Here is a 22,376-nt window from a genome sequence, read left to right as displayed (position 1 = left end):
CCGCTGATTGGCTTAGCCTGAAAAACGTGGTACAGCTTCCAAAATGGAGGTCGAACGGAGCAGCGAAGCGTCTGGCTCAAAAGAAGGGAAAATTACCTCTGCAGAGGCAAAAACACAGACGATAGGCTGGCAATCCTTGCTGACTTTCACCATCCTTTCTTTAGCATGGCTGGTGGGTTTTGCGAGCCGACTTTTCGCTGTGATACGGTTCGAGAGCATCATCCACGAGTTCGACCCGTGGTAAGCTAAGATCAGATGAAATAATTTGAACAGTCTTTTTCGCGTTATTTTTTAATTTCGATTTCCAAGGTAATAGTAGAGTTTTCTTCGTGATATGTTTATATCTAAGTCTGGGAAGTGGATAAAAAATTTATCTGTGTGCATTTGACAAGTCGGTCTTTTGTTTTCAAATTTTTGACATTTTCAGTAAAGTCTTAAAATTCAAATTTCAACTTAACCTAACTTTACCATAGCTAGGCCAGCGTTTTTCAGTCCGATGATTTGACATAGAAGCGAATTTAACTTTTGGATCGGGTTTTTTAGCTCGGAATTGGGGAGGTCATAATCATTTCGTAATTCCTCCTCAAATTTCGAATTCATTCAAGGGCAACAATTATGTTTGGCCACTATTTCCGTCTTTTGTTGTCTTGGTTATATTAGATCGGGAAGTGTCAGCTGGTTAATTAGTATTTGAAATATCTTAGAATACTGTGTAATGCCGTGACTACTGAGAGTAGTTCTCGTTTGCAGGGAATTTCTGAATCGTGAACTTGTGAAAGAAAGGGAAATTGACTGAAACACAATCCAGGGTCAATAAAGATATGCAAAACCATCTTCCGGAACGAAAGTGCAAATATCAAGTTGAAAGCACATCTGATATTTTACCATGGTGGGAACACCCTTTTTTCTGAAATTTTTTTTTTCAGCGTCTGGCTTCCCTTGCTTGTGATCATATTTTTCCTGATTACGCTCTGATCAATAGGAGGATAATTTTAAATTTTGTGATACTACAAATGATCTTATTGGTGCATGCATTTAATTTATCTATTTCAAGGTTTTTTTTAATTTTGATATGTATTTGTCAAGAACAATTCTAGTTTGAATATTTTGAATAAACAACTTTCAAAAGATGAATTTTCTAAAAAAATTGATTTAATCAGCTGCTCAATATAAGGGACATGACCTCCTTATTTTCTGCTGATCCATTTAAATTTTAATTTTGGACTTTTTAGGCTATTTTTGAATTAGTGTTTACATGCACCTGAGAATAAGGAGGAGTTAAAGATACAAGAACATATGTTCTTGTGGTTTTATGTTGTGGCTTGATTGAGATGTGATTGGAGATAGACAAAGAATTTAAAAAAAAAACCTGGAGAGAATTTTAGAAAATTCATTGCTCTTTAATTTTTGTTACAGGAAATAAGTAATTTATTTGTATGAACTAGCAAGTTTTGCTAAAACATAGAAAGCATGATAATTGTAACTACATACAAATTATCTTTGATGACTGCATTTTATGAATATCAGAATGAACTTAAAAGTACTGAAGCATAAAAAGTATAATTATTGCAACTGTATACAGATTATCTCTGATGAATACTTTTCATGGATATCAGAGTAAACTTAGAATTAAATAATTTTTGAGCAAGGTTTGTTCAAAACATACCTTGTATGTTGAATTGGCAAACTTTGGAGAAACGAAGAGAGTTTTTATCTCTGATCCAGTGCTACAAGATAGTTCTGGAAATAGATAGTCTTCATTTTTCGGACTTTTTTGAACTTACTAAATGTAATCGAACTAGAGCCAATCACGATTATAAGCTCTACGTAAAAATAGCTATCGTAAATTGCTACAAATTTTCTTTTTTTGTACGGATCGTTAATATGTGGAATAATTTGCCTAAAGATATTGTACACGCAGGATCATTGACTTTATTTCGTAACAGACTAAAGATTTACATGAATATTGATTGAGATGATGGTAAACAGTTTTTAATTATCTGTATATAATGTTTTGATCTTTTTATTCGGGGAATCTTTTATATAGGGTTAACCTCTAGAATATCCCCTTTCGAGAGATACTTTTTTTTACAATTTTTTTTATTTTCCTTTCTCTTGAATAAAGTATTGTATGTATTTTATGCTATCAAATTTAAATGGCAGGTGAAATCTTATTTATTTTATTTTTCTCTTTGCAAGTGGGATTTAGTAGCAAATGCCATTTGTAAATGACTAAGATTTTTTACTTAAAGATGTATATGTACACTTCTAATAGTTTGGTGAAGACTCGGTTGACTTTAAGACAAAAGGACAAACAAAGTAAAGCAACGGGTCATGGGTGGCCAGCTTTTCAACTTGTTACAAGCTTGTTCCCCAAGAAAGTTCAAGTTTTGTTTCAAAGTTTGTAAGAGTCATACAGTCTACAGGTCTGTAGGCTTGGCCCATGGACCTATAAGTTGGTTACACATCAAGATTACATCTGATTACAGGCCAGCTAAAACTGACTTAAACTTATTATCTTTTTCAATTTATCAGGTTTAACTATCGGTCCACACATCACCTTGTCACCCATGGATTTTATAACTTTTTGAACTGGTTTGATGAGAGAGCCTGGTATCCATTGGGCAGAATTGTCGGAGGAACAGTGAGTAACACAATTGGCTCACTGATCGAGAATAGTCCCTTTTACAGTTGTAGGCTTGGTGGCCAAGCCTTTGAACAGGAGTGAGGCTAAGGGTGACCCTGTTGTCATAGATACCTGTATTTAGTTAGCATGATAACAAAGTAATTTGCATTTGAAACGCAGCAACATCTCTATCATAACAAGGTCACCCTAAGCCTCACTCCTGTTCAAAGGCTTGGCCACCAAGCCCACAACTGTTAAAAGGACTATTAAAGTTGATCAACCTTTAAATCACTGAGCTGTTCTACAGATTTTACAGGTCATTAATTTTTTTTTTTTTTCCTTCAGGTTTACCCAGGTTTGATGTTGACATCTGCATCTGTTCACTGGGTTCTGAACACACTTAACATCACAGTACATATCAGAGATGTGTGTGTCTTTCTGGCACCAATGTTTAGGTAATGTTGTCTCAATATCTGCATTGTAATGTTGATAATTTGACTTAAGTTTTTATCCTCACAATATCTGTACATTTCAAAGCAGAAAGGTTATGAGAAAAGAAAAAATATCAGCAAGGGGATATTACTTGATTCAATAACAAATTATCAAAACTAAAATCATAAGCAACTTATGGGGAATGGTGAAGCAGGGCTCGAAATTGCGACCAATACAGTCGCATTTGCGACTTAATTTTTATGTTTACAACTAAAACTTCCAGAGGAGTCACAAATTTGCGAGTAGAATAAAAAAGCCAGCAGTCGCTACTTTGCCACTATTTTTGCTGAAATAAATAAAGAAATGAAAAAATATTTTGTCATGTGCCTTGATTATCCTGGACATTTGAAGATATAGGGTAAAATTGTACCTAATTTATCCGCAATGTTGTGCACGCAACGCCATTACCTTGATTGGCCGCCATTGCAGCGGTCTCTTATTCATATGTATTGCAAGCTCGTATTAATTGTTTATTTGTTAAACCGCTGGATTTTTGCGATTAAAATTTGTGAACTTGCGGCTATATTTACGTATGAAATCACAAAATGGCGACTGAACTTTTCTTTTAATTTCGAGTCCTGTGAAGAGAAATAAAATTTAAATCTTAGATCTTAGTGATCGATATTTTCTATGTCTTTTCTTCAGTGGTCTCACGGCCATAGCAACGTATCTCCTGACCAAGGAACTATGGAATGATCGTGCTGGTCTCTTTGCAGCTTGTTTCATAGCAATTGGTAAGTAATAGTTACTGTTGCAGTGGTATTTTTTGTTGGCGGGTTAAAATTCCGCAAATAAGGAGTCAATAGGAACTAGAAGACATGCTGAATGCATCAAAATTGTTGTTTTAGCATGAATGGTGTAGTCTGATCAACAAATATAATGTATCTCTATATAATGTAACTGCCTCCCGGTTAGCTCAATGGATAGAGCGCTGGACTGTTGTGCGGGAGGTCGAGGGTTCGAGCCCTGGCTGGACCAACACTCAAGGTCTTAAAATAATTGAGAAGAATATGCTTCCTTTCTATAACATCAAGAAATGGTTAGATATTCTAGTCTTCTCGGATAGGGACGAATAAATGGAGGTCCCGTCTCCTACAGGGTTAGGGGTAGGAGACGTTAATTTCCCACGCACAAGATTACTGTGTGATGGATGTCCTCCCCTGGGGTGGGATGGGTGGGTTAGGATTGATTGTAGAGCACTGTTGATCTGTCATTGTAAATAGCACTCTATAAGTGATAATTGTATCTCTCTTCTAGTTCCTGGGTACATATCTCGGTCAGTGGCAGGATCTTATGACAATGAAGGCATAGCTATCTTTGCATTGCAGTTTACATATTTTCTATGGGTAGGTTTTACAACTTCATTTATAGGTTTCATTTGCCCCAAGCTGGAACAAGTTTGAATTCTGATTTGAATCTGTGTATTATTTCTGAAAAATATGAAGTAAGATTCTTAAACTTGTAGAACAGTTTGCAACAGAGCAGAGCTGGATTATTATTTTCTCTTTCAGAAAGAATCTTAGTCTGGATTTATTATATTTGGCTTGCTTACCTTTCACTGTTAACATCTGGAGCAAAATTTTTCATATTTTGTTTAGGGAGTAGGAGGAATTTTTTTTCAAATGTGTGTTTTGGGTTGTGAATTTGGGAGAAAGTTTTCTCAGTGTAATTTTCAGTACGTAATTCATCTAGGTGAAGTCTGTTAAAACTGGTTCGGTGTTCTGGGCAGCATGCACAAGCCTGTCTTACTTCTACATGGTGGGTACAATGATTAACCCTTAATATCTGTATGCGTATTCTCTTTACTGTTAACCACACATTTCCTTAGGTGCTGACAAGAAGAATTTGTATAACAATCAAGAGCTCCTTTAGTTGTTGATCATTTCCTCTATTCACATAAGCTTAATGTGTGATTTAGGGGTGATATTGTAGGGAGAAATTAGATGCTGGTCACTCTTAGAGGTCAAGGAGTTGAGGAACATGGGGGGAGGGGGTAAGGAGAAATTAGATGTTAGTCACTCTTAGGGGTCAAGGAGTTGAGGAACATGGGGGGAGGGGGTCAGGAGAAATTAGATGCTAGTCACTCTTAGGGGTCAAGGAGTTGAGGAACATGGGGGGAGGGGGTCAGGAGAAATTAGATGCTAGTCACTCTTAGGGGTCAAGGAGTTGAGGAACATGGGGGGAGGGGGTCAGGAGAAATTAGATGCTAGTCACTCTTGGGGGTCAAGGAGTTGAGGAACATGGGGAGAGGGGGTCAGGAGAAATTAGATGCTAGTCACTCTTGGGGGTCAAGGAGTTGAGGAACATGGGGGGAGGGGGTCAGGAGAAATTAGATGCTAGTCGCCCGTAGGGGTCAAAGAATTATGAATTTTCATTTACTTATTTTTCTTTACTTGAGATTGTTTGGTTTAAATCCCAAATTTTGGGTACAATGAGTTTTCTCATCATCTGAATATCTGGCATTCTTCCACTAGGCTCGGTTTTCTTTTGTTCTTTTTAACAATTATGACTGGTTAACCTTACTCTAACTATTGTTGCTGAGAATATTTCAATATTTTTAGTCACAGGTTAAAAGAGTTTGTTCCTTGCTTTGCTAATTAGTATGGCCATTTGGGAATAGCACATATTATACAAAACTAACTAGTACACATTTTAATGCCGACTTTTCTTATACACCTGTCAGGTTTCTGCATGGGGTGGATATGTGTTCATTATCAATCTGATTCCTCTTCATGTCTTCTTCCTTCTTCTGATGGGAAGGTTTTCATTTAGGATTTATGTTGGTAAGTTTATTGCTGATTACCTTTTTTTTTTTCGTTCTTCCCAACAGTGGGGAGGAGGGGGGGGAGGGGGGAATGTAAACAGATATGCTTAATCTTCATTTTAGACAGAGGCAGTGTATTCTCTGGTGGGTTTACTTGAAAGTCAAAGATGATATTTCCTTTAGATACTTTTAATTGATAACAACAAATGGACAGTGAGATGAAAGTGTATTTTTTAAAACCAATGGTAAAAATGGGCTCAAGTTTATATGCTGCACTCACTCCCACTTTGGCTGATGCATCCACCTTCCCCTGTTCTGCTCTATCACTTGCCCTTTAGGTGTTCTTACCTAAGTCATGGCTCTGAGGCAACTGCATTCCTACTCTGCCTTGTCTTTTTTTTGGTGTTGATTAGAATGGTCTTCCACTTGTTCTACACTTTGTTAATAAGTAGATTTTGAATCACATTGCTTGTGAATGTGATGTACCTTAAAGAATTATTTTTATTTACTTAAGTTTCAAATGACATTAGATTTTGTTAGACATTTAAGAATAAATATTAGTGAGAAAAACACACAACGTTTCGATGACTCCATGTCATCATTCTCAAGTGAGAAGAGAATAAAAATGATTAGTTAATTTATACTGTACGAAGGTGACAAACGTAAAAAGTTTAAAAAATTTTTTTTGTAAAAAGAAAAAAAAATTAAACTTTTTACGTTTGTCACCTTCGTACGGTATAAATTAACTATTCATTTTTATTCTCTTCTCACTTGAGAATGATGACATGGAGTCATCGAAATGTTGTGTGTTTTTCTCGCTAATATTTATTCTTAAATACTTAAGTTTCTCTGTGTTATTTTCAGCGTACACAACTTTCTTCATCATGGGTCTCCTCATGTCAATGCAAGTACCTTTTGTCGGCTTCCAGCCAATCCGCACAAGTGAACACATGGCAGCAGCAGGTTTGTGGTTAGTCAAAGGTTGAAAAAGCTGTCAAAATTTTTTGACAGACATCCCATCTGTGGAGTCATTTCAAAGCTTCCTGGCATCATTCAGGGCTCAACACCAATGGTAGCCCACTAACCACAGACTAGTAGAAATTCATTTGAATATAACAACAAAGTTGAAATGGAAAACTGGCCACCATTATGATTATAAAAGCTGATGTTTCGAGCATTAGCCCTACGTCATTCGCTCCGACGAAGGGCTAACGCTCAAAACGTCAGCTTTTATAATCATAACAGTGGCCAATTTACCATTTCAGCTTTGTTGTTATATTCAAATTATTTAGTTACTCCCACCAACGCAGCCCCAAACAGTTTCTGTAGAAACTATCAGCCTTTATTCATTAGCAGAAATTCAGTTTTGGCTAGTGGTTTTTGATTTCCACTAGCCAGTTTGGCTAATAAACAAACTGAAATTGTCGTAACATCTAAGATGTCACTAACCATGTGGCTAGTAAGTTGAAAAGTTAGAGTCGAGCCCTGATCATTGTGATATATAGGATTTCTATAGCGCTCACCCTAGAGTTCAGAGCGCTTTAAAATAATTATGTCAATTAAAATGATCTTAAATAATTAACTAAATTAACCAGGAATTAATACTAACAAATTAATTAATATTAAAAATCGAAAGCTTGACTAAAAAGATAGGTCTTAAGCTTTGACTTAAATGTCGCAAATGTTGTATTTTAGTAAAAAATAATTCTAAGAGAAATTATTAACCCTTTACAACCTAACATCAGTATGCATATTCGCCATACTGTTCTCCTTACATTTTCTAAGATGCTAACAAGGAGAATTTATTAAGCAATCTAGGTTTTTTTTTAGTTGGTGGCCATTTCCATCAATCATGTGACCTTAATGTTTGAGTTAGGGCTGATATTGTTCGAAGAAACCAGATACTCTAGAGTCATCCTTAGGTAGGGGTTTAAGGGTTAAAGACAAAAAAAAAAAAAAAACAGCAACAGAACAGATGTATAAGAAAAATGAAGTCCATTGTTTTTAAGGGTAAGAACTGTAGACCGCTGATGGTTAGTTTGTTGCTCTCCTTATCAAGAGGTTTGGTCGTGAGTTCAGGTTATTGTGTTGTGTTGTGTTGTTGGGCAGAAGACATTGCTTTCTCAGCGTCTCTCTGCTTCTATTGATAGATATGGGTATGGGAAATTGTTCAGGAAAACATGACAAAATGCTAGTGGATGGGGAGGGTTTAGCTGAGCTGGAATTCCACCCAGGAAGAGAGACATGTTCTTACTTTCTGCAGGCAACATAAATTCTGGCAGTTATGGTGCACTTGGCCTCTGAGGCTGAAACCACTCTCTGCTGCCTCTCTCCCCTCCCCCCCCTTTTCCAAATAGATCTATTATCTCTAATCAGCTTATTGCTTTAAACAATAAGCAAAATGAAGAGTCAATATTTGTAGTTTATATCACAGGAGGAAGTCAACAACATTTATTCACTGTTTTTCACTATCTCGGTGGAAAAGAGATTTTTAGGAATACCAAAAAACACTTTTTGTTGTGTGGTATACAATGTCATTGATTTGTTAAGAATATTATTTGCCTCCTTTTCATTTGAATAATGCTTTCTGTTCTTTGTCCCAGGTACATTTGCACTGCTCCAAGCCTATGCATTTTTAGTGTATATTAGAAGCAAAGTATCGTGGACTGATTTTAAGAACATCTTTGTGTTTGCTGTGGCGGCTGTAGCAGGCTTGGTGTTCATTGCTGTCATTTTTCTCACTTATGCTGGTATGTAGGCTACTGGCAACAGTTTTCTGTTTACTGTAAGATACGGATGAGGATTCTTGATGAATCACTTGAAACAGCAATTGATAATGTTTGAATTTTTAAAATGAGGGTTTTCTGTAATTGCCTGAGGATCACCCATATTTGCATCGAAATCAACTTGTTGACCTCTTCTTTCTTCCAGGTTATGTTGCCCCCTGGAGTGGACGGTTTTACTCTCTGTATGACACTGGGTAAGTCAGACTGAGAGTCTACTGTGTAGCTTGAAAATTTTGTGGGTTTTAATTTTTGCAGATTTTCTACATGGTCTTTGATCCTCAGAAAAAAGTTATCTTGATCGGAAAAAGTTAAGTAAAATGAAATGCTGCAAAAAAAAAAAATACTTTCTTTCATTATATAAGAAATCCCGCAGCTTAATCTAGTTGCAATTAATTTTTTTCACCTTCACTTTTGCTTAAAATATTCACATAGAGGAGTTTAAAACAGATTTTTCAGAAGCGGCTGCTGGTGGTTCGACACTTTGCACTCTAACATCAGTATGCATATTCTCCACACTGTTCTCTATATGTTTCCTAAAATGCTGACAAGGAGACTTTGCTTATCAATCAAGAGTTTTTGTAGTTGGTGATCGTTTTCTTTATTCTCCTGACCTTAATGTTTCAATTGGGAGTGATATTGTAAGGAGAAATTAAATGCTTGTTGCTCTTAGGGGTTTCAAAATTTATAGGTGGCCATGCCATAAGGCAAAACCCAAATGCGAGGGTCTCCTTGTAGGTTAAACAGACAGTAGTGAGAGATCTCACAGGTGATGGTACAGTGGAATCCCGATTTCTCGAACCCTCAGTTTCCCAAACCTCCCGATATCTCGAACCAAACCTTGTTTCCCTTGGATTTGCTTCACTTGTAATTTCACCCCCAATTTCTCGAACTCCCGATTTCTCAAACCAATTTGTGTTTCCCTTGGAGGTTCGAGAAATCAGGATTCCACTGTATATCACCAGTAACTGGACCTGCATACACAAATCGTATACAAGTAGTGTGAAACTCTCCTCTGCTGGACTTGACAAGTTAAAAAATGCCAAAAGGCCACTGAATTTCTTTCTTTGCCTTTGTTCTACTATATAGACAGAAAATAAAAAAATATAAACATTTTCAGGAGAAATTTCAGTCTTCTCATAGGGTATGAATAAATTCCTGCAAAACATACTCAAGTGCATGTTTCTATTGATGTTAAAAATATAGAATTTTAAATTTTTCTCTCAACCTCAACCAGGTACGCCAAGATTCATATTCCAATCATTGCCTCTGTTTCTGAGCATCAGCCAACCACATGGGTTTCTTTCTTCTTTGATCTTCATGTCTTAATCTGTACTTTTCCTGCTGGTCTCTGGTTTGTGATCAAGAATATTAATGATGAAAGAGTTTTTGGTGAGTAAAAAATTTTACCCTAATTGATTTATTAGTCAAACCTTTTAAGGATAGATCAATCCTGATCAATTTTTTTTTTTTACCAAAAAAAGCAGTTTTACTAACTAAGGCTGCGTTCACACTTGGTGCTTGAGCACGGTGCCCAAGTACCATTCTTGGTGGGCAGTTATGTGAATGCGCCTTTTTTTTTCAAGTATCCACACCAGAATTCAGGCACCGTGCCCGCGCCCAGGTGTAAGGTCTTCACCTTGTACTCAGGTACTGAAACGGGCACTGCTATATTCGGGACCCAGTGTCTGAACACAACACCATTTTGTGCCAGTGCCCTGGCACTAATGTTGGAGCACCAAGTATGAATGTAGCCTTAACAATAGCATTGTTTTACTTCTGGATTTGTTCATTGTTTGGCACAGCTCAGGAATACTTTTTTTTTTTCCATGACAGTTTGCCTGTATGCTACAACAGCTGTGTACTTTGCGGGTGTGATGGTTCGCCTCATGTTAACTTTGACACCAGTGGTGTGCATCCTGGCAGCCATTGCCTTCTCTGTCACATTGGACAACTACCTGGTGGATGATCGGCCCCCAGAAAACAAAGATGCAGAAGCCAGACCAGCTGGTGGAGAGAGTAGCAGTGAAGAAAACGACAAGAAAAAGAAGAAAGATTTGTATGACAAGGTAAATTTTCTGTTTTAAGGAATGCTGTGCAGCCTACTGGTTAGTTTGCACTTTATGCATTGATCGGCAAAACCATAAGAGGTGTGGGATGAAGAAGGTGTTGTCTCTGCTTGAAGCTCTGTGGCCTGTTATCTTGGCTCTGCTGCCTTTGTCCATTCAGTGAGAAATAACACATTTTGGCTGAAACAATTTTTATTGTATTGATTGTTATCGTGTTATGATTCTTTTGAATGTTTTGCATCTTCTTGAGTTTTTCATGATGTGTAAATGAGCATTTGATTGAATAAGGCTTTTTTCCCTTTTTGTAGTGTTGCACTTTCTGGGACATTGGTTGATTGATGGGGTAGTGGGCCTTCATTATTATAGTTGAATCTCCACTTTTAATCACCTCTCTGCATCACTTAAATGGCTACCTTTTATGAACAGGTCAAGATAGCAAAATGCTCCATTGTATATAAACGGCTACAAGGAAATGTACCTGCTTACTTAAAAACTTTGCTGAAACTTTCTAGTGAAACTCATTCACGAGAATAAAGGCTTATAGTTTCTAAAGAAACTGTTTGGGGCTGCGTCGGTGGGGGTAACAAAATAATTTGTATATATCAACAAAGTTGAAATGGTAAATTGGCCACCGTTACGATTATAAAAGCTGACGTTTCGAGCGTTAGCCCTTCGTTAGCTCCAACAAAGGGCAAACGCTCGAAACGTCAGCTTTTATAATCGTAACAGTGGCCAATTTATTATTTCAACTTTGTTGATATATTCAAATTATTTCATTCACGAGAAACCAGATAAATTATACAAATTTTAATGTAGCTTGTCCGATTGTCAAACGTCAAAAGAAAGGAGAAAGAACTTTTACAGCGACAGCATGTAAAACGTGGAACACCCTGCCACTATCAACTCGAAAACTGGTCACCTTAAGTAGTTTTAAAATATTACTCTGGAAGAGCATTTTCAATGACCAACAGGTTTTAAATCATTTTATTCTGTAACAGTAATTTTCATAGCTCATTTTTATGTAGTTAAGCCATAATTTTTAAATATCTCTAATATTTTTATCATATTTTTAGTGCTAGGAGGGCCACTGGTTTATTAGTATTCTTTACTATTTTAGTGCTACCCTCATTAAGTAAAGCCTTTACTTACTTACTATAGGTCACTTTCCAATGTGTAGAGGTGGGGTGTTACTCAGAGATTCTAAGGCTTTTAACTTAGATATAAATGATTCCTGGAAACTGTGAAATCTTTACTATTTTCCTGCTTGGTTCATTGTCTTCATCTCCAGCTCAAGAAGAAGTCACATAACAGCAAGACCAAACAAGAAGATAAGGAGAAGGAGGAAGAAGACACAGTGATTGGTGCGAATCTAAAGGGAATGGTAGTGATGTGTACAGTAATGATGCTGATGATGTTTGCAGTGCATTGCACTTGGGTGACCAGCAATGCCTATTCAAGTCCCTCTGTTGTCTTAGCCTCTACAAACTATGATGGGTAAGGCTTATCATTCGTGCTTTTCACTGTTCCTTCCAACTGGCACCCATGTTTGAGGAGAGGGACAAGAGTTTGGCCCAAGAACACTTCACAATGACCCAGCCAGTTCTTGAAATTTGCACCATTATTTTGACGTGGGAGTCGAACATGCTGACTGTTAGGCCACCCAGATCTCCTACATGTGTTGAGTGAGGCAAATTTTAATGTTCCTCTGACTAGAACCTTGTCATGGGTCTTTGTGTTCTGTTGTTGTCCCAAACACATTAGGAGTATACAGTACTGGCCAAAAGTGCTTGGGACATCTTTGAAAAACACATGCAAAATTTTTCCATGACCACGATGATTTCCTTTTGAAAGTGACAAATGACTTCCTCTCCAAATGAAATTGACAGCAAATGCTCTTTTTTAGTTTTATTTTGTTATCTTATCAAAGAAATTAAAGTAAACTTTGCCAGGCGGGGGGGGGAGGGGAGGGGGGAGGGGAGGGGGGGAGAGGAAGGATCGCCTAGTGAAAAGGATGCGATATCTATAGGTGATTTTGCAGAAGTGTCCCAAAATGTTCATCCCTGTTTAAAAATTGTTAATGAACTTGTAACCGTCTCTATCCAGGAGTCGAAACATTTTGGATGATTTCCGAGAGGCATACTTCTGGCTTAGACAAAACACAGATGATAATGCACGGTATGTACTACTTTGGTCTCCGATTTTTGATATCATGAACTTATTTTTCATGTTACAGCTGTTTTGCTTAAGTACCAGAAAATTTGAGTACCAGAAAATTTGAGTGAGGTATACTTTACTTGGAGGGTGGATGGAGAAGGACCAAAAATGATGATAACGCTCTTTTTTAGTTTTATTTTGTTAGACTTGGTACTTTTCTTTATTCAGGGTCATGTCTTGGTGGGACTATGGATATCAGATTGCTGGCATGGCAAATCGAACAACACTTGTGGACAACAACACATGGAATAACAGCCATATAGCCCTGGTACAGGCTTATTGTCATTCTCATCATTAGTATCATCACTATCATCATCATCATTATTATTATTATTATTATTATTATTATTATTGTTATTATTATAGTTTATCAAATGATGGGTTGTATATGTTGTAGTTCAATTTTATCCTTGGTTCAAATTTTATTTTCCTTTGTTTCACTCATTATCATACATTAACATGACCGAGAACAAAGGAAAATAAAATTTGAACCAAGGATAAAATTGAACTACAACATATATAAAGGCTGATGGTTTCTAAAGAAACTGTTTGGGGCTGCGTCGGTGGGGGTAACGAAATAATATGGATATATCAACAAAGTTGAAATGGTAAATTGGCCACCGTAACGATTACAAAAGCTGACGTTTCGAGCGTTAGCCCTTCGTCATTCGCTCCGACAAAGGGCTAACGCTCGAAACGTCAGCTTTTGTAATCGTTACGGTGGCCAATTTCCCATTTCGACTTTGTTGATATATCCAAATCACAACATATATATATACTTTCACTATTAAGTTGGTAATTGCTTTTTCCTGCAAATTGTGGATGAGAAATATTTGGAGCAAGTTTGTTTAGTTTTAAGCGTGGATGAAGTTCGTCTTTTAAACGCCACTAAGTCTGTCGACCAGCAGACCCTCATAGTCCCTGGAGAGGTTAATAGACAGTTTCTCCTTTATGACATCAATGTACCGTTAGGAAAAAAAGGTGACCAGAAAGTATCAAACTAGAAGAGAGCTAGATTGGAAACCAAATTCTCATTGATGAAATCATTAAAATGTATGACAGACAGTAAGGAAAATTAATGTGGGATTTTTGGGAGTGAAAGCATTTCGGGTTCATCCATTGTCTTGATTGTTTGTTTCTGAGCGAGTATTAAGTCTTGGTAGTGTTCACATCAGACGTCAAGACAAGGCCCTCTATCTGATGTGACTTTTTGGACCTTGTTTGATTTTCTCGTGTTGATTATCAGGTGGGAAAGGCCATGTCATCCAATGAAACATCAGCATATAAGATAATGAAGATGTTGGATGTGGATTATGTCTTGGTTATATTCGGTGGTGTGATTGGCTATTCTGGTGATGACATAAACAAGTTCCTTTGGATGGTCAGAATTGCTGAAGGCGAGCATCCTCAAGAAATCAAGGCTAGTCAGAATCTGAAATATTGGCGCTAGCTATCTTAAATTTCTTTATTATTGCTTAGGAGAAGTTGGTTTTCGGTCGACTTATTGATTGAAAAAATGTGGGGCATTCACATTCAGATACCTCTCGCTAGACCTTTAAACTCACAGAAGTGACTCATGAGTAACTTCTCTCTGTACTGCTCATACATTACCCAGCAAACAGGTAATGAGAATACTCAAACTTATCAGGTAGAAGTTGTTGTCTTCATTAAATACGAAAGTCTTGTAACTATTTTACAGGAAAATGTGTAACAGCGAAAAGATGGAATCAACAATCAGATCTTGGGTGTGGAAGGGTTTCGATTGGGGTTTGTGCACAAACTAAATTTTAAAGTAAAGAAGTCTTTATCTTCAGTTTCAAGATCTGAGAAAGAAATCAAGTTTTATGAAATTAAGTAGTCAGATGTTAATGGAGTGTGGCGGTATCGTGGTGGTTATGTTAGGGTATTCGTTTTATTTTTGAGCATGAAATCTTACAAGTGGTTGTGAGCCTAATAAAGAAGAATGAGGTAGTCGGCGGATTTGTTAACCGTAACGTAAGAGAAAATTGGCGCACGGTCATCAAGACTATAATGCATTGATAAGCATCCGTACGTTGCAGGAGGGGTTTGGGTTCCAATACTTGTGTTGTTTTAGTGTCTTTCTTTTTTTGGAAGGGGGAACTGGACCTCATTGCTCCCTTCTTTTACCACCCCAGTCCTCCCCCCCCCCCCCCGTCCCATACTGCACTTCCCCTACCCCTTCTTTTTTTGCTTGTTTCTTCGAGTTGATGTCTCGGTATGTTTGTTTGCAGGAGTCAGATTACTTCACTCCACAAGGCGAGTTCCGGGTGGACTCGGCCGGGTCACCAGTCCTTCTCAACTGTCTCATGTACAAAATGTGTTATTATCGCTTTGGGGAGATGCAGGTAAACTGTTCGAATTTGTTGGCGTTGAACATGTATAGTTTAGCCACCAGGGCCCAGTTGATTAAATAGCGGATAACACTCTCCAACGGATACATTGCTATCTAGTGGACAAGTGTTAATTAGTTCTTATTAACTGAGCGGGAGGTCTGTATGGGAGAATCTCGACCGAGGTCGCCAGTACAGACCAAACGCAGTGAGGTCTGTACCAGCGACCGAGGTCAAGATTCTCCCATACCGACCGACCTAGCTCGGTTAATAAGATGTTTATTATATAGCTGTGTCTTATATGCCAAAGTTTTATATTCTTTGTACCTTTTTTTTCTAGACTGGTCTAGATGCCGGTCAAGATGGGAAAATCTAGACCGCTTTCACTATTGATTTCAGCCGATCAAATTCGTGAATTCGGTAGTTCCCAGTCCTTGTGAAACAGCCATGTAATAACAAAACATACTGCACTATCCACTGGATAGTGATTTATTCAGTGGAAAGCATCATCCACCCTTTGAACGACCGGGGCCTGTTTGACTGACTTTGCGTTTAAGAAGGTTCAGAGTTATCTGCTTCGAAGATTTTATGAGCGCGAAAAAGGGAAACTCTACGAAAATGTTGCGAATGCATGCCGGAATACATTTGACAATCGCCAACACCGCAGGGTTGCGATGGCCATGCCCTTTTTAAGATTAAGCATTTTTTTTTTTTACCTCGACCTCCATTTTGAAAGCAACACTTTTTATCATTTATTTAACGCATTTATTTTTTCATTATTTTTAGCTGGACTTTCGGTCTCCGTCTGGTTTTGACAGGACTCGTAACGTAGAAATCGGAAATAAAAACTTCCATTTAGAACATTTAGAGGAAGCTTTCACTTCCGAGCATTGGTTAGTTAGGATTTACAAGTAAGTTGCTCTCAGGAAACACTAGTGTTCAGTAGAGTTTATTATTTCTGTTAAGTTCCAAATAATTTTCTTTTTCTCAAACTTGTAGCGGGCAATTTACGGAGACAGGTTCTGTTTTGTTTGGTTTATTCAGTAGCGCTTATTTCGATCGAGTGTACTAAATAAAAACCATAGTCATCGCAATAGCCAATCAGAGCGAAGTAGAAATTATAACGAGCCGATGAAATCTCAAAACAGGCAAACTGAAAGAAAAAAAAATGGAAAAAAGCGAATTTGGTGTTATCAATTGGTCACCGTAAAGGATTTCAAAGCTGACATTTCGAGCGCTAGCCCCTCCTCAGAGCGAATTGAGGAATTGTGGGTTGCGTGTGTGTTTCTATGCAGAAAGTGGAGCTACGCTATTGGTGGGAACAGGATAACGAGAAAGACAAGAATGAATTAGTAGAATGAAAAGAGTTCACTGATAGCGATGAGATTAAGAGTGCCGATTTGAAAGAGAAACTTTTGTTCAAGAGTTTTCCGGTTTGCCGAACTACCTGAATATAAGGAAAGGCCGCAGACTGCCATCTGTTGCTTAGAATGATTAGGTAGGTGAAAGTATCTAGCGACTGGTTTGATGCGTCATTGTCATTCCTTTCCACGTCGTGTCGTGTCGCGGTTAGCTTCAGTTTTTGCATCTGATTGGTTGAGAAGATGGCGCGAATTCTCTAACAACCAATTACAAAGCGATGTAAAGAAAAACCAAAGTAATCCTTTATCAAACGTCGTCTAGTTGCGATAAAATTACTTGAAAAGCAGTGAACTTTGAGTCAATTGAATTTTCCTTTTTAACTGAGTATTAAAGTGTATACCTCTTTACTTCAAGTTGTATTTACTTAACGTAGTGATCAAACAATTTTGTTTTTTGTATTTTCAGGGTTAAAGATTATGCAAATCGAGTCAAGAGCAAAGTACCTTTGAGGACATCAAATTTAAAACCCAAAACCAAATATATTCCGAGAAGGGTATGTGCTACTTACAGACCTTCCTTGAATCTATCTCGTGATAAATTTGTTTTCCCGCTCTTTTTGAAGACGTGACGATTCGCAGCCTCTTTACCTTTTTTTTTTTTTTTTTCTTTCTGCGCTTTGAGAAGGCCTTCTCTCTTCCTTTTCCGCGGTTTTTGTGGTTTAACTTCTCTCCATACCTCGTCGACTTGTTAGTCACCCAATTTACAAGTGGATCTCAGCGAGTCCGTGATTTGTACCTTTTTTATTCTTTTACAGAATAATAGGAAAGGACACATCAAAGATAAAGTTAACGTAATTCAAGGAAAGAGAGTTCAACGAAAAGGGAAAAAGAAGAACAAAGCCAAGAAAGTAAAAAAAAGCACATGAGCGGCAAGTGACGACGTCATGTGAAACAAAACGAACGTTCTCCGCCGCGTGCAAGAATCATCGTGTTTATTCCATTCGTAGACAAACCTTTAGCGACTCCAGTTTTTCTAGTAGTTGAAATGTTTTAGTAGTAACTGGTAGTCTCTTCTTCATGGTCATTTGTTTATTTTAGGTTTTTCTGAGATGAAGGTAGTATTTGAATGTGTAACTTAACGTGTTAGGGTTGTTCACAGCTTCATTTGGCGGCACTGAGATTTGACTCAAATTTTACTGGTTCTAAGTAAACACATAGCTACCTTAACAGGTCAGGAACCCCTCTGACTTAAATACCTCTGTGTGCTTTACTTTTGGGTGTTTTCCTTCAAGATTGGCAGCATATAATGCGAATGTTTTAATTACTAGTATTTTTTTTCCAATTTAATTGTCCATCTCATTTGCTTTTTGGTAAAGATAAATTTATTTTGGAAATACCCCGTCAAACCAACCGTTGTAAAATAAAGCGATCATTTCAACCGAATGACTTTGGCAATCCGTAATTTTAGTTTCGTATCTTTGGCCCCGTGCTTATTTCCAGGGGGAGAACTTCCTAGTAATAGGCTAATGGGGATGTGCCACTGGATGGGGTCGCATTTTAACGACTGGATTTACTATAATGGGGTTGCGTTATCGATAGTTATTAGAGTGGGGTCGCTTATTTTCGGGATTTTTGGGGGTAATAAAATTCTGGTAAGTAGGGATTCAAAAATAGGAAAACTCGCGGTTATGAAGTTGTCACCGTACTACCAAAGTGACAACGACAGGGTCTATGGTTGGCCAAAGAATAGATTGTTGAGGCAGCTAAAATTGACCAAGTTTCACCCCCTTTCCCGCAGGCTTTACTTAACCGGTTTTCTGTCCACACAACAGCGATCATTATCGATATGTTTATAGTCTTCTGCAGTACTCAGAAACAATTAATTGGTAGCACCGGGAAACATCGTGTCAAGATTAGGTCGAGATCAGAATTCTGTTGTTACCATCACTCACTCACTTATCTCGGCGACGTATGTGGGTTCGCCTCCCATAGGTGGCAGTAGCCACCAAATCTATATCTTCGGATCTACTAGGAAAACTTCGCTGACTCAAAGAGTAAAATGCCCTCTATTTGAAGAAAAAAAATTTCCCCTACGCATTCAATCAAGAAAAAATCTAGATTTCTAGAATGGAAGTTCTTTAGTAGTAGTCTGGTTGTAGTATTTAGTAAAACCAGTGTAATATCAGTCTCCTACTTAGAACTTAGGTTGTGCATTGATTCTTCCCACGAATCTGAGGCCATATATCCGCTTTTTTTTTTTTTTTTTTTTTTTTTTTTCATTCCTTCGACCAAATATCGAGGCAAGGTCATTAAGAAAGCTAATTTTTGCCGTGACTGGTTTCCACGTTTCCTTGTTTATAAACTGGTATGTTAGGATTTCAGGGACCTGGCGTGGATAAAGGAAAAAACATCCGAGGAGCACCCTTAATTTCCGGCTTGACCAGTTTCCTTGTTCATAAACTGGTATGTAAGGATTTTATGGGCCAGGCTTGGAAAAGTTAAGAAAAATAATTTTTTTTCTAGGAGTACCTCCATTAGCGTACTAGCTACTCATTGTACAAGTTATTTTGGAATCTGAGATCGTCGGTAATATTTTATATTGGATAATTATGACACAAATTGAACTTTGGTCATCTACCCTAAGCCATTTGTAAACAACGCAAAAAATGTTTGGTCTAAATTGATTTTTTCATCTACATCTGAAGATGTATGTCGAAACATACGAAACGTCAAGTAAAGTTTACTAATCTTGTTTTCCAACGTGCGTTTTACTGTCCTGTTTGAAACTGCAGTTTGTGTACTATTTCTTATCAAGCTACGATGGCCAAAGAGAAAGAATTTTTATGATAAGTGTTTACAAATTCGTTAACTTTGTCGTGTTGTCTAGTCTCCTTCGCAGCCGTTGTTTTTTGGCTCGTCACGCAACGCTCCCTCCCCCACGTTGCGTGACGGGCCCAAACAACGGCTGCGAAAGAGACTGTGTGTTGCAAGGTAATTCGTGAATTTGCATGCATCTTTTCCGGCACGATTTGATACAATTCATTGGCACGTGTGATTCATTGCTCTCCCGTACGCAAGGGATGACGGTCCGCTCTCCTTGCCGCTTTTATCGATTCTGACGTATTTCGAATGTGGGAAAGTACAAAGTACTAGTGAGAGTAGATAGACAGCGTGCGATATAATTGAATTATTCAAACACGAAGTCAAATAATCAGCGAAAGGACGCCGTTTTTGCCGTTAACTAAAGCCTTTTGTTGCAAAGCCACACAGAAAAACCTTCCATAATTAAGATAAAAACCGAACAGTACTAGTTTTAATAAGCTCATTTTCAGTTTTCACGTCCTTTGTTCTGGCGAACCTTGAGCTGTCACAACATATCACCAGTTCGCGGAGTCCCTCGTCGCGTGTCAAGTCGAGATGGTAACCAGAGTCTTACAAAGTTCAAAGTTAAGCCAGTAAGTAGACCATGGTCGTTTTTTAGTCAAGAGAATACTGACTGTGTTCATTCTTTAAGGTTCAGGAATATTTTTCCTCTGTGTTCTTAAATCTTCCGAAGTACTTATCTTCTGCTCAGCTGTCAAGCTACATGACGCGTGCGACAAATTATTACTCAATCAACTCCACAATCTTACAGACATGAAATGACGCCTATCATTTTACATACAGGAAATTACACCTATGCTGCAATTTTAACGTGAAATCCTTGCTGAATTGGTTAATTTTCTTTTGGAAGTATCTTTTATCCAAGGCGACCCAAAATAAGCGTCGAGGATTACGTTCACAATAAAATTAACATTTCGTCGAGACAGCCACGTGACCAACAAGTGAGACTACGAGAACGCACATGTGGAACACGTGATCATGACACGAGTCGAACATCCGACCAGTGACACGGACTGCTTGTGTTTTCTGACAGAAAATGAATTAAGTTGACCTTGGCAGTTTACTCCGCTTTCGCAAATATCGGTTTATTTCCTTGAAACTTTTACAATCCTTTCCGTTATCACGTACACTTGAGTGAAAGGGCGAAGATGAAGTAATCTGAAGTAATCCGAAGTAACGATTACTATCATAATATCTAATGGTTCACCATCTTTTTTTGTATTTGTATTTGTTTTGGTTAAAAAAAAAATTAATTTTAGGCTAGCTCTTGACATGGCAATCAGGTTTTTTCCAGCGGATAAATAATTTAAACTGAAAATGAGAAACGAGATTCGACAGAGAATCTCCACCAGTTTATGAGCTGTAGATGTGACGTCACGCACTCACTGAGGGTTAAAATAGTTATCGACGCCGCGTGTTTACCCTGAATACGTTTTAGTGAGTTGAAGTGAATCGTAGCAGCTTTGAAACGTGAAAACACCACGCAGGATCGTCTGATATTTTTCTCTACGTAATTCTGGGATTTGACAGCATTTCCTTTGGGGATCGGTAAACCATAGCTGACCATATCGCTTGGGGAAATCAGCATGACGAATAAGCGATCACTGGAGCGTTGTAGGTTAGTTTCAATTGATTTTATTCATTCAAGCGAAGTGTGTTTCACTCGTTTGAAATTTACAGCATGGGTGAGGCATACGGTATCGTTGAATACTATAACTCGTTGATTTGTATGAGCAAATGAGCGAAATTGTCGACTGAAATCGACTTCTTTGTTGTATCTTACGACTGACGAGTGTCCAGCGCTAAACACCGAGTGCAAGTTTGGTATAGAGCGCAAATTCGAGCTTTTTCTTGATCAGATGGGGTTAAAAAGGAGAGTTTCCTCTACTATTTTAAATTGAAAATTCATGTCAAGAACTGTTTCATCGATGATTAAGCACAGATATTTTTATTTGCTTATGTCCTATCAAGATGAAATTCGTGAATTTACATACGTGATATTTTCCGAATGTAAACACTTTGGCCGACTTTCTTGCAGGAAATGAATTATTGAAAAGAGGAAATAAACGAAGCGTGATTATTTGAAGTGAATACTACCTCTTTTTATTATACTTAAACCAGACCACAGTTTGGAGTGCTTATCGACAAAAACAATCGACGATCGCTCGACTCAAAAATTTCTTTGTAGCCATCCATGTGGCGTTAGAAACTGATAATGAAAATGAAATACAATGAATATATGAAGTTCATATATTTTGAACTGCGGTATTAGATACGTATGATGCACGATCCTCGCAGTAGATAAATAGCGCTATTTATGCAGTAGCGAAAATCAGACCTGAAAAAAATCAGGCCTGTACGGGACTCGAACCACTGACCTCTGCGATACTAGTGCAGCGCTCTACCAAAGTGAAAGTGATCAATGAGATACAATGAATCATTGTATCATTGAATCATTGTATCTCATTGATCACTTTCACGGGTTTATTACGAATCAACTTAACGGCCTGCTCCCAGTTGGCTTGTTAGCTCAATTGGTAGAGCGCTGCACTAGTATCGCAGAGGTCAGTGGTTCGAGTCCCGTGTAGGCCTGATTTTTTTCAGGTCTGATTTTCGCTACTGCATATATAGTGCTATTTATCTACTGCGAGGATCGTGCATCATACGTATCTAATACCGCAGTTCAAAATATATGAACTTCATATATTCATTGTATCTCATTTATCACTTTCACGGGTTTATTGCGAATCAACTTAACGGCCTGCTCCCAGTTGGCTTGTTAGCTCAATTGGTAGAGCGCTGCACTAGTATCGCAGAGGTCAGTGGTTCGAGT

General features: G+C 37.9%; 2 protein-coding genes across 3 annotated transcripts in view; both read left to right on the top strand.

Annotated features, from left to right (window-relative positions):
* Window positions 1–13: 13 nt before the first annotated feature.
* On the top strand, window positions 14–18,103 carry LOC111331925 (dolichyl-diphosphooligosaccharide--protein glycosyltransferase subunit STT3B). Its single transcript, XM_088740207.1, has 20 exons — window positions 14–240; window positions 2,536–2,644; window positions 2,972–3,081; window positions 3,764–3,852; window positions 4,376–4,464; window positions 4,811–4,876; window positions 5,802–5,901; window positions 6,747–6,845; window positions 8,486–8,632; window positions 8,814–8,862; window positions 9,903–10,057; window positions 10,502–10,734; window positions 12,023–12,228; window positions 12,838–12,909; window positions 13,117–13,216; window positions 14,195–14,368; window positions 15,201–15,314; window positions 16,086–16,210; window positions 17,127–17,214; window positions 17,476–18,103. Exons 1-20 carry the CDS (start codon window positions 44–46, stop codon window positions 17,584–17,586), a joined length of 2,433 nt encoding a protein of 810 aa, XP_088596333.1. The 5' UTR covers window positions 14–43; the 3' UTR covers window positions 17,587–18,103.
* Window positions 18,104–19,943: 1,840 nt separating this feature from the next.
* The window catches only part of LOC111331926 (methyltransferase-like protein 27), a 9,289-nt gene continuing 6,856 nt past the window's right edge, over window positions 19,944–22,376 (top strand). The window contains exons 1-2 of one of the 2 annotated variants that reach the window (XM_022937154.2): window positions 19,987–20,115; window positions 21,074–21,161. In XM_022937154.2, the coding sequence (XP_022792889.1) occupies window positions 21,130–21,161 (32 nt within the window). In that variant the 5' untranslated portion in view covers window positions 19,987–20,115; window positions 21,074–21,129. Of the gene's footprint in view, window positions 20,116–21,073; window positions 21,162–22,376 lie in introns of both variants that reach the window. The other variant, XM_088740208.1, reaches the window with a different exon arrangement.

This window comes from Stylophora pistillata, chromosome 12, assembly GCF_964205215.1.
Source record: "Stylophora pistillata chromosome 12, jaStyPist1.2, whole genome shotgun sequence".
In the NCBI taxonomy this organism is placed as follows: domain Eukaryota; kingdom Metazoa; phylum Cnidaria; class Anthozoa; order Scleractinia; family Pocilloporidae; genus Stylophora; species Stylophora pistillata.
The sequence above is the reverse complement of the archived record's forward strand: the minus strand, read 5'-3'. Positions and strand labels throughout refer to the sequence as shown.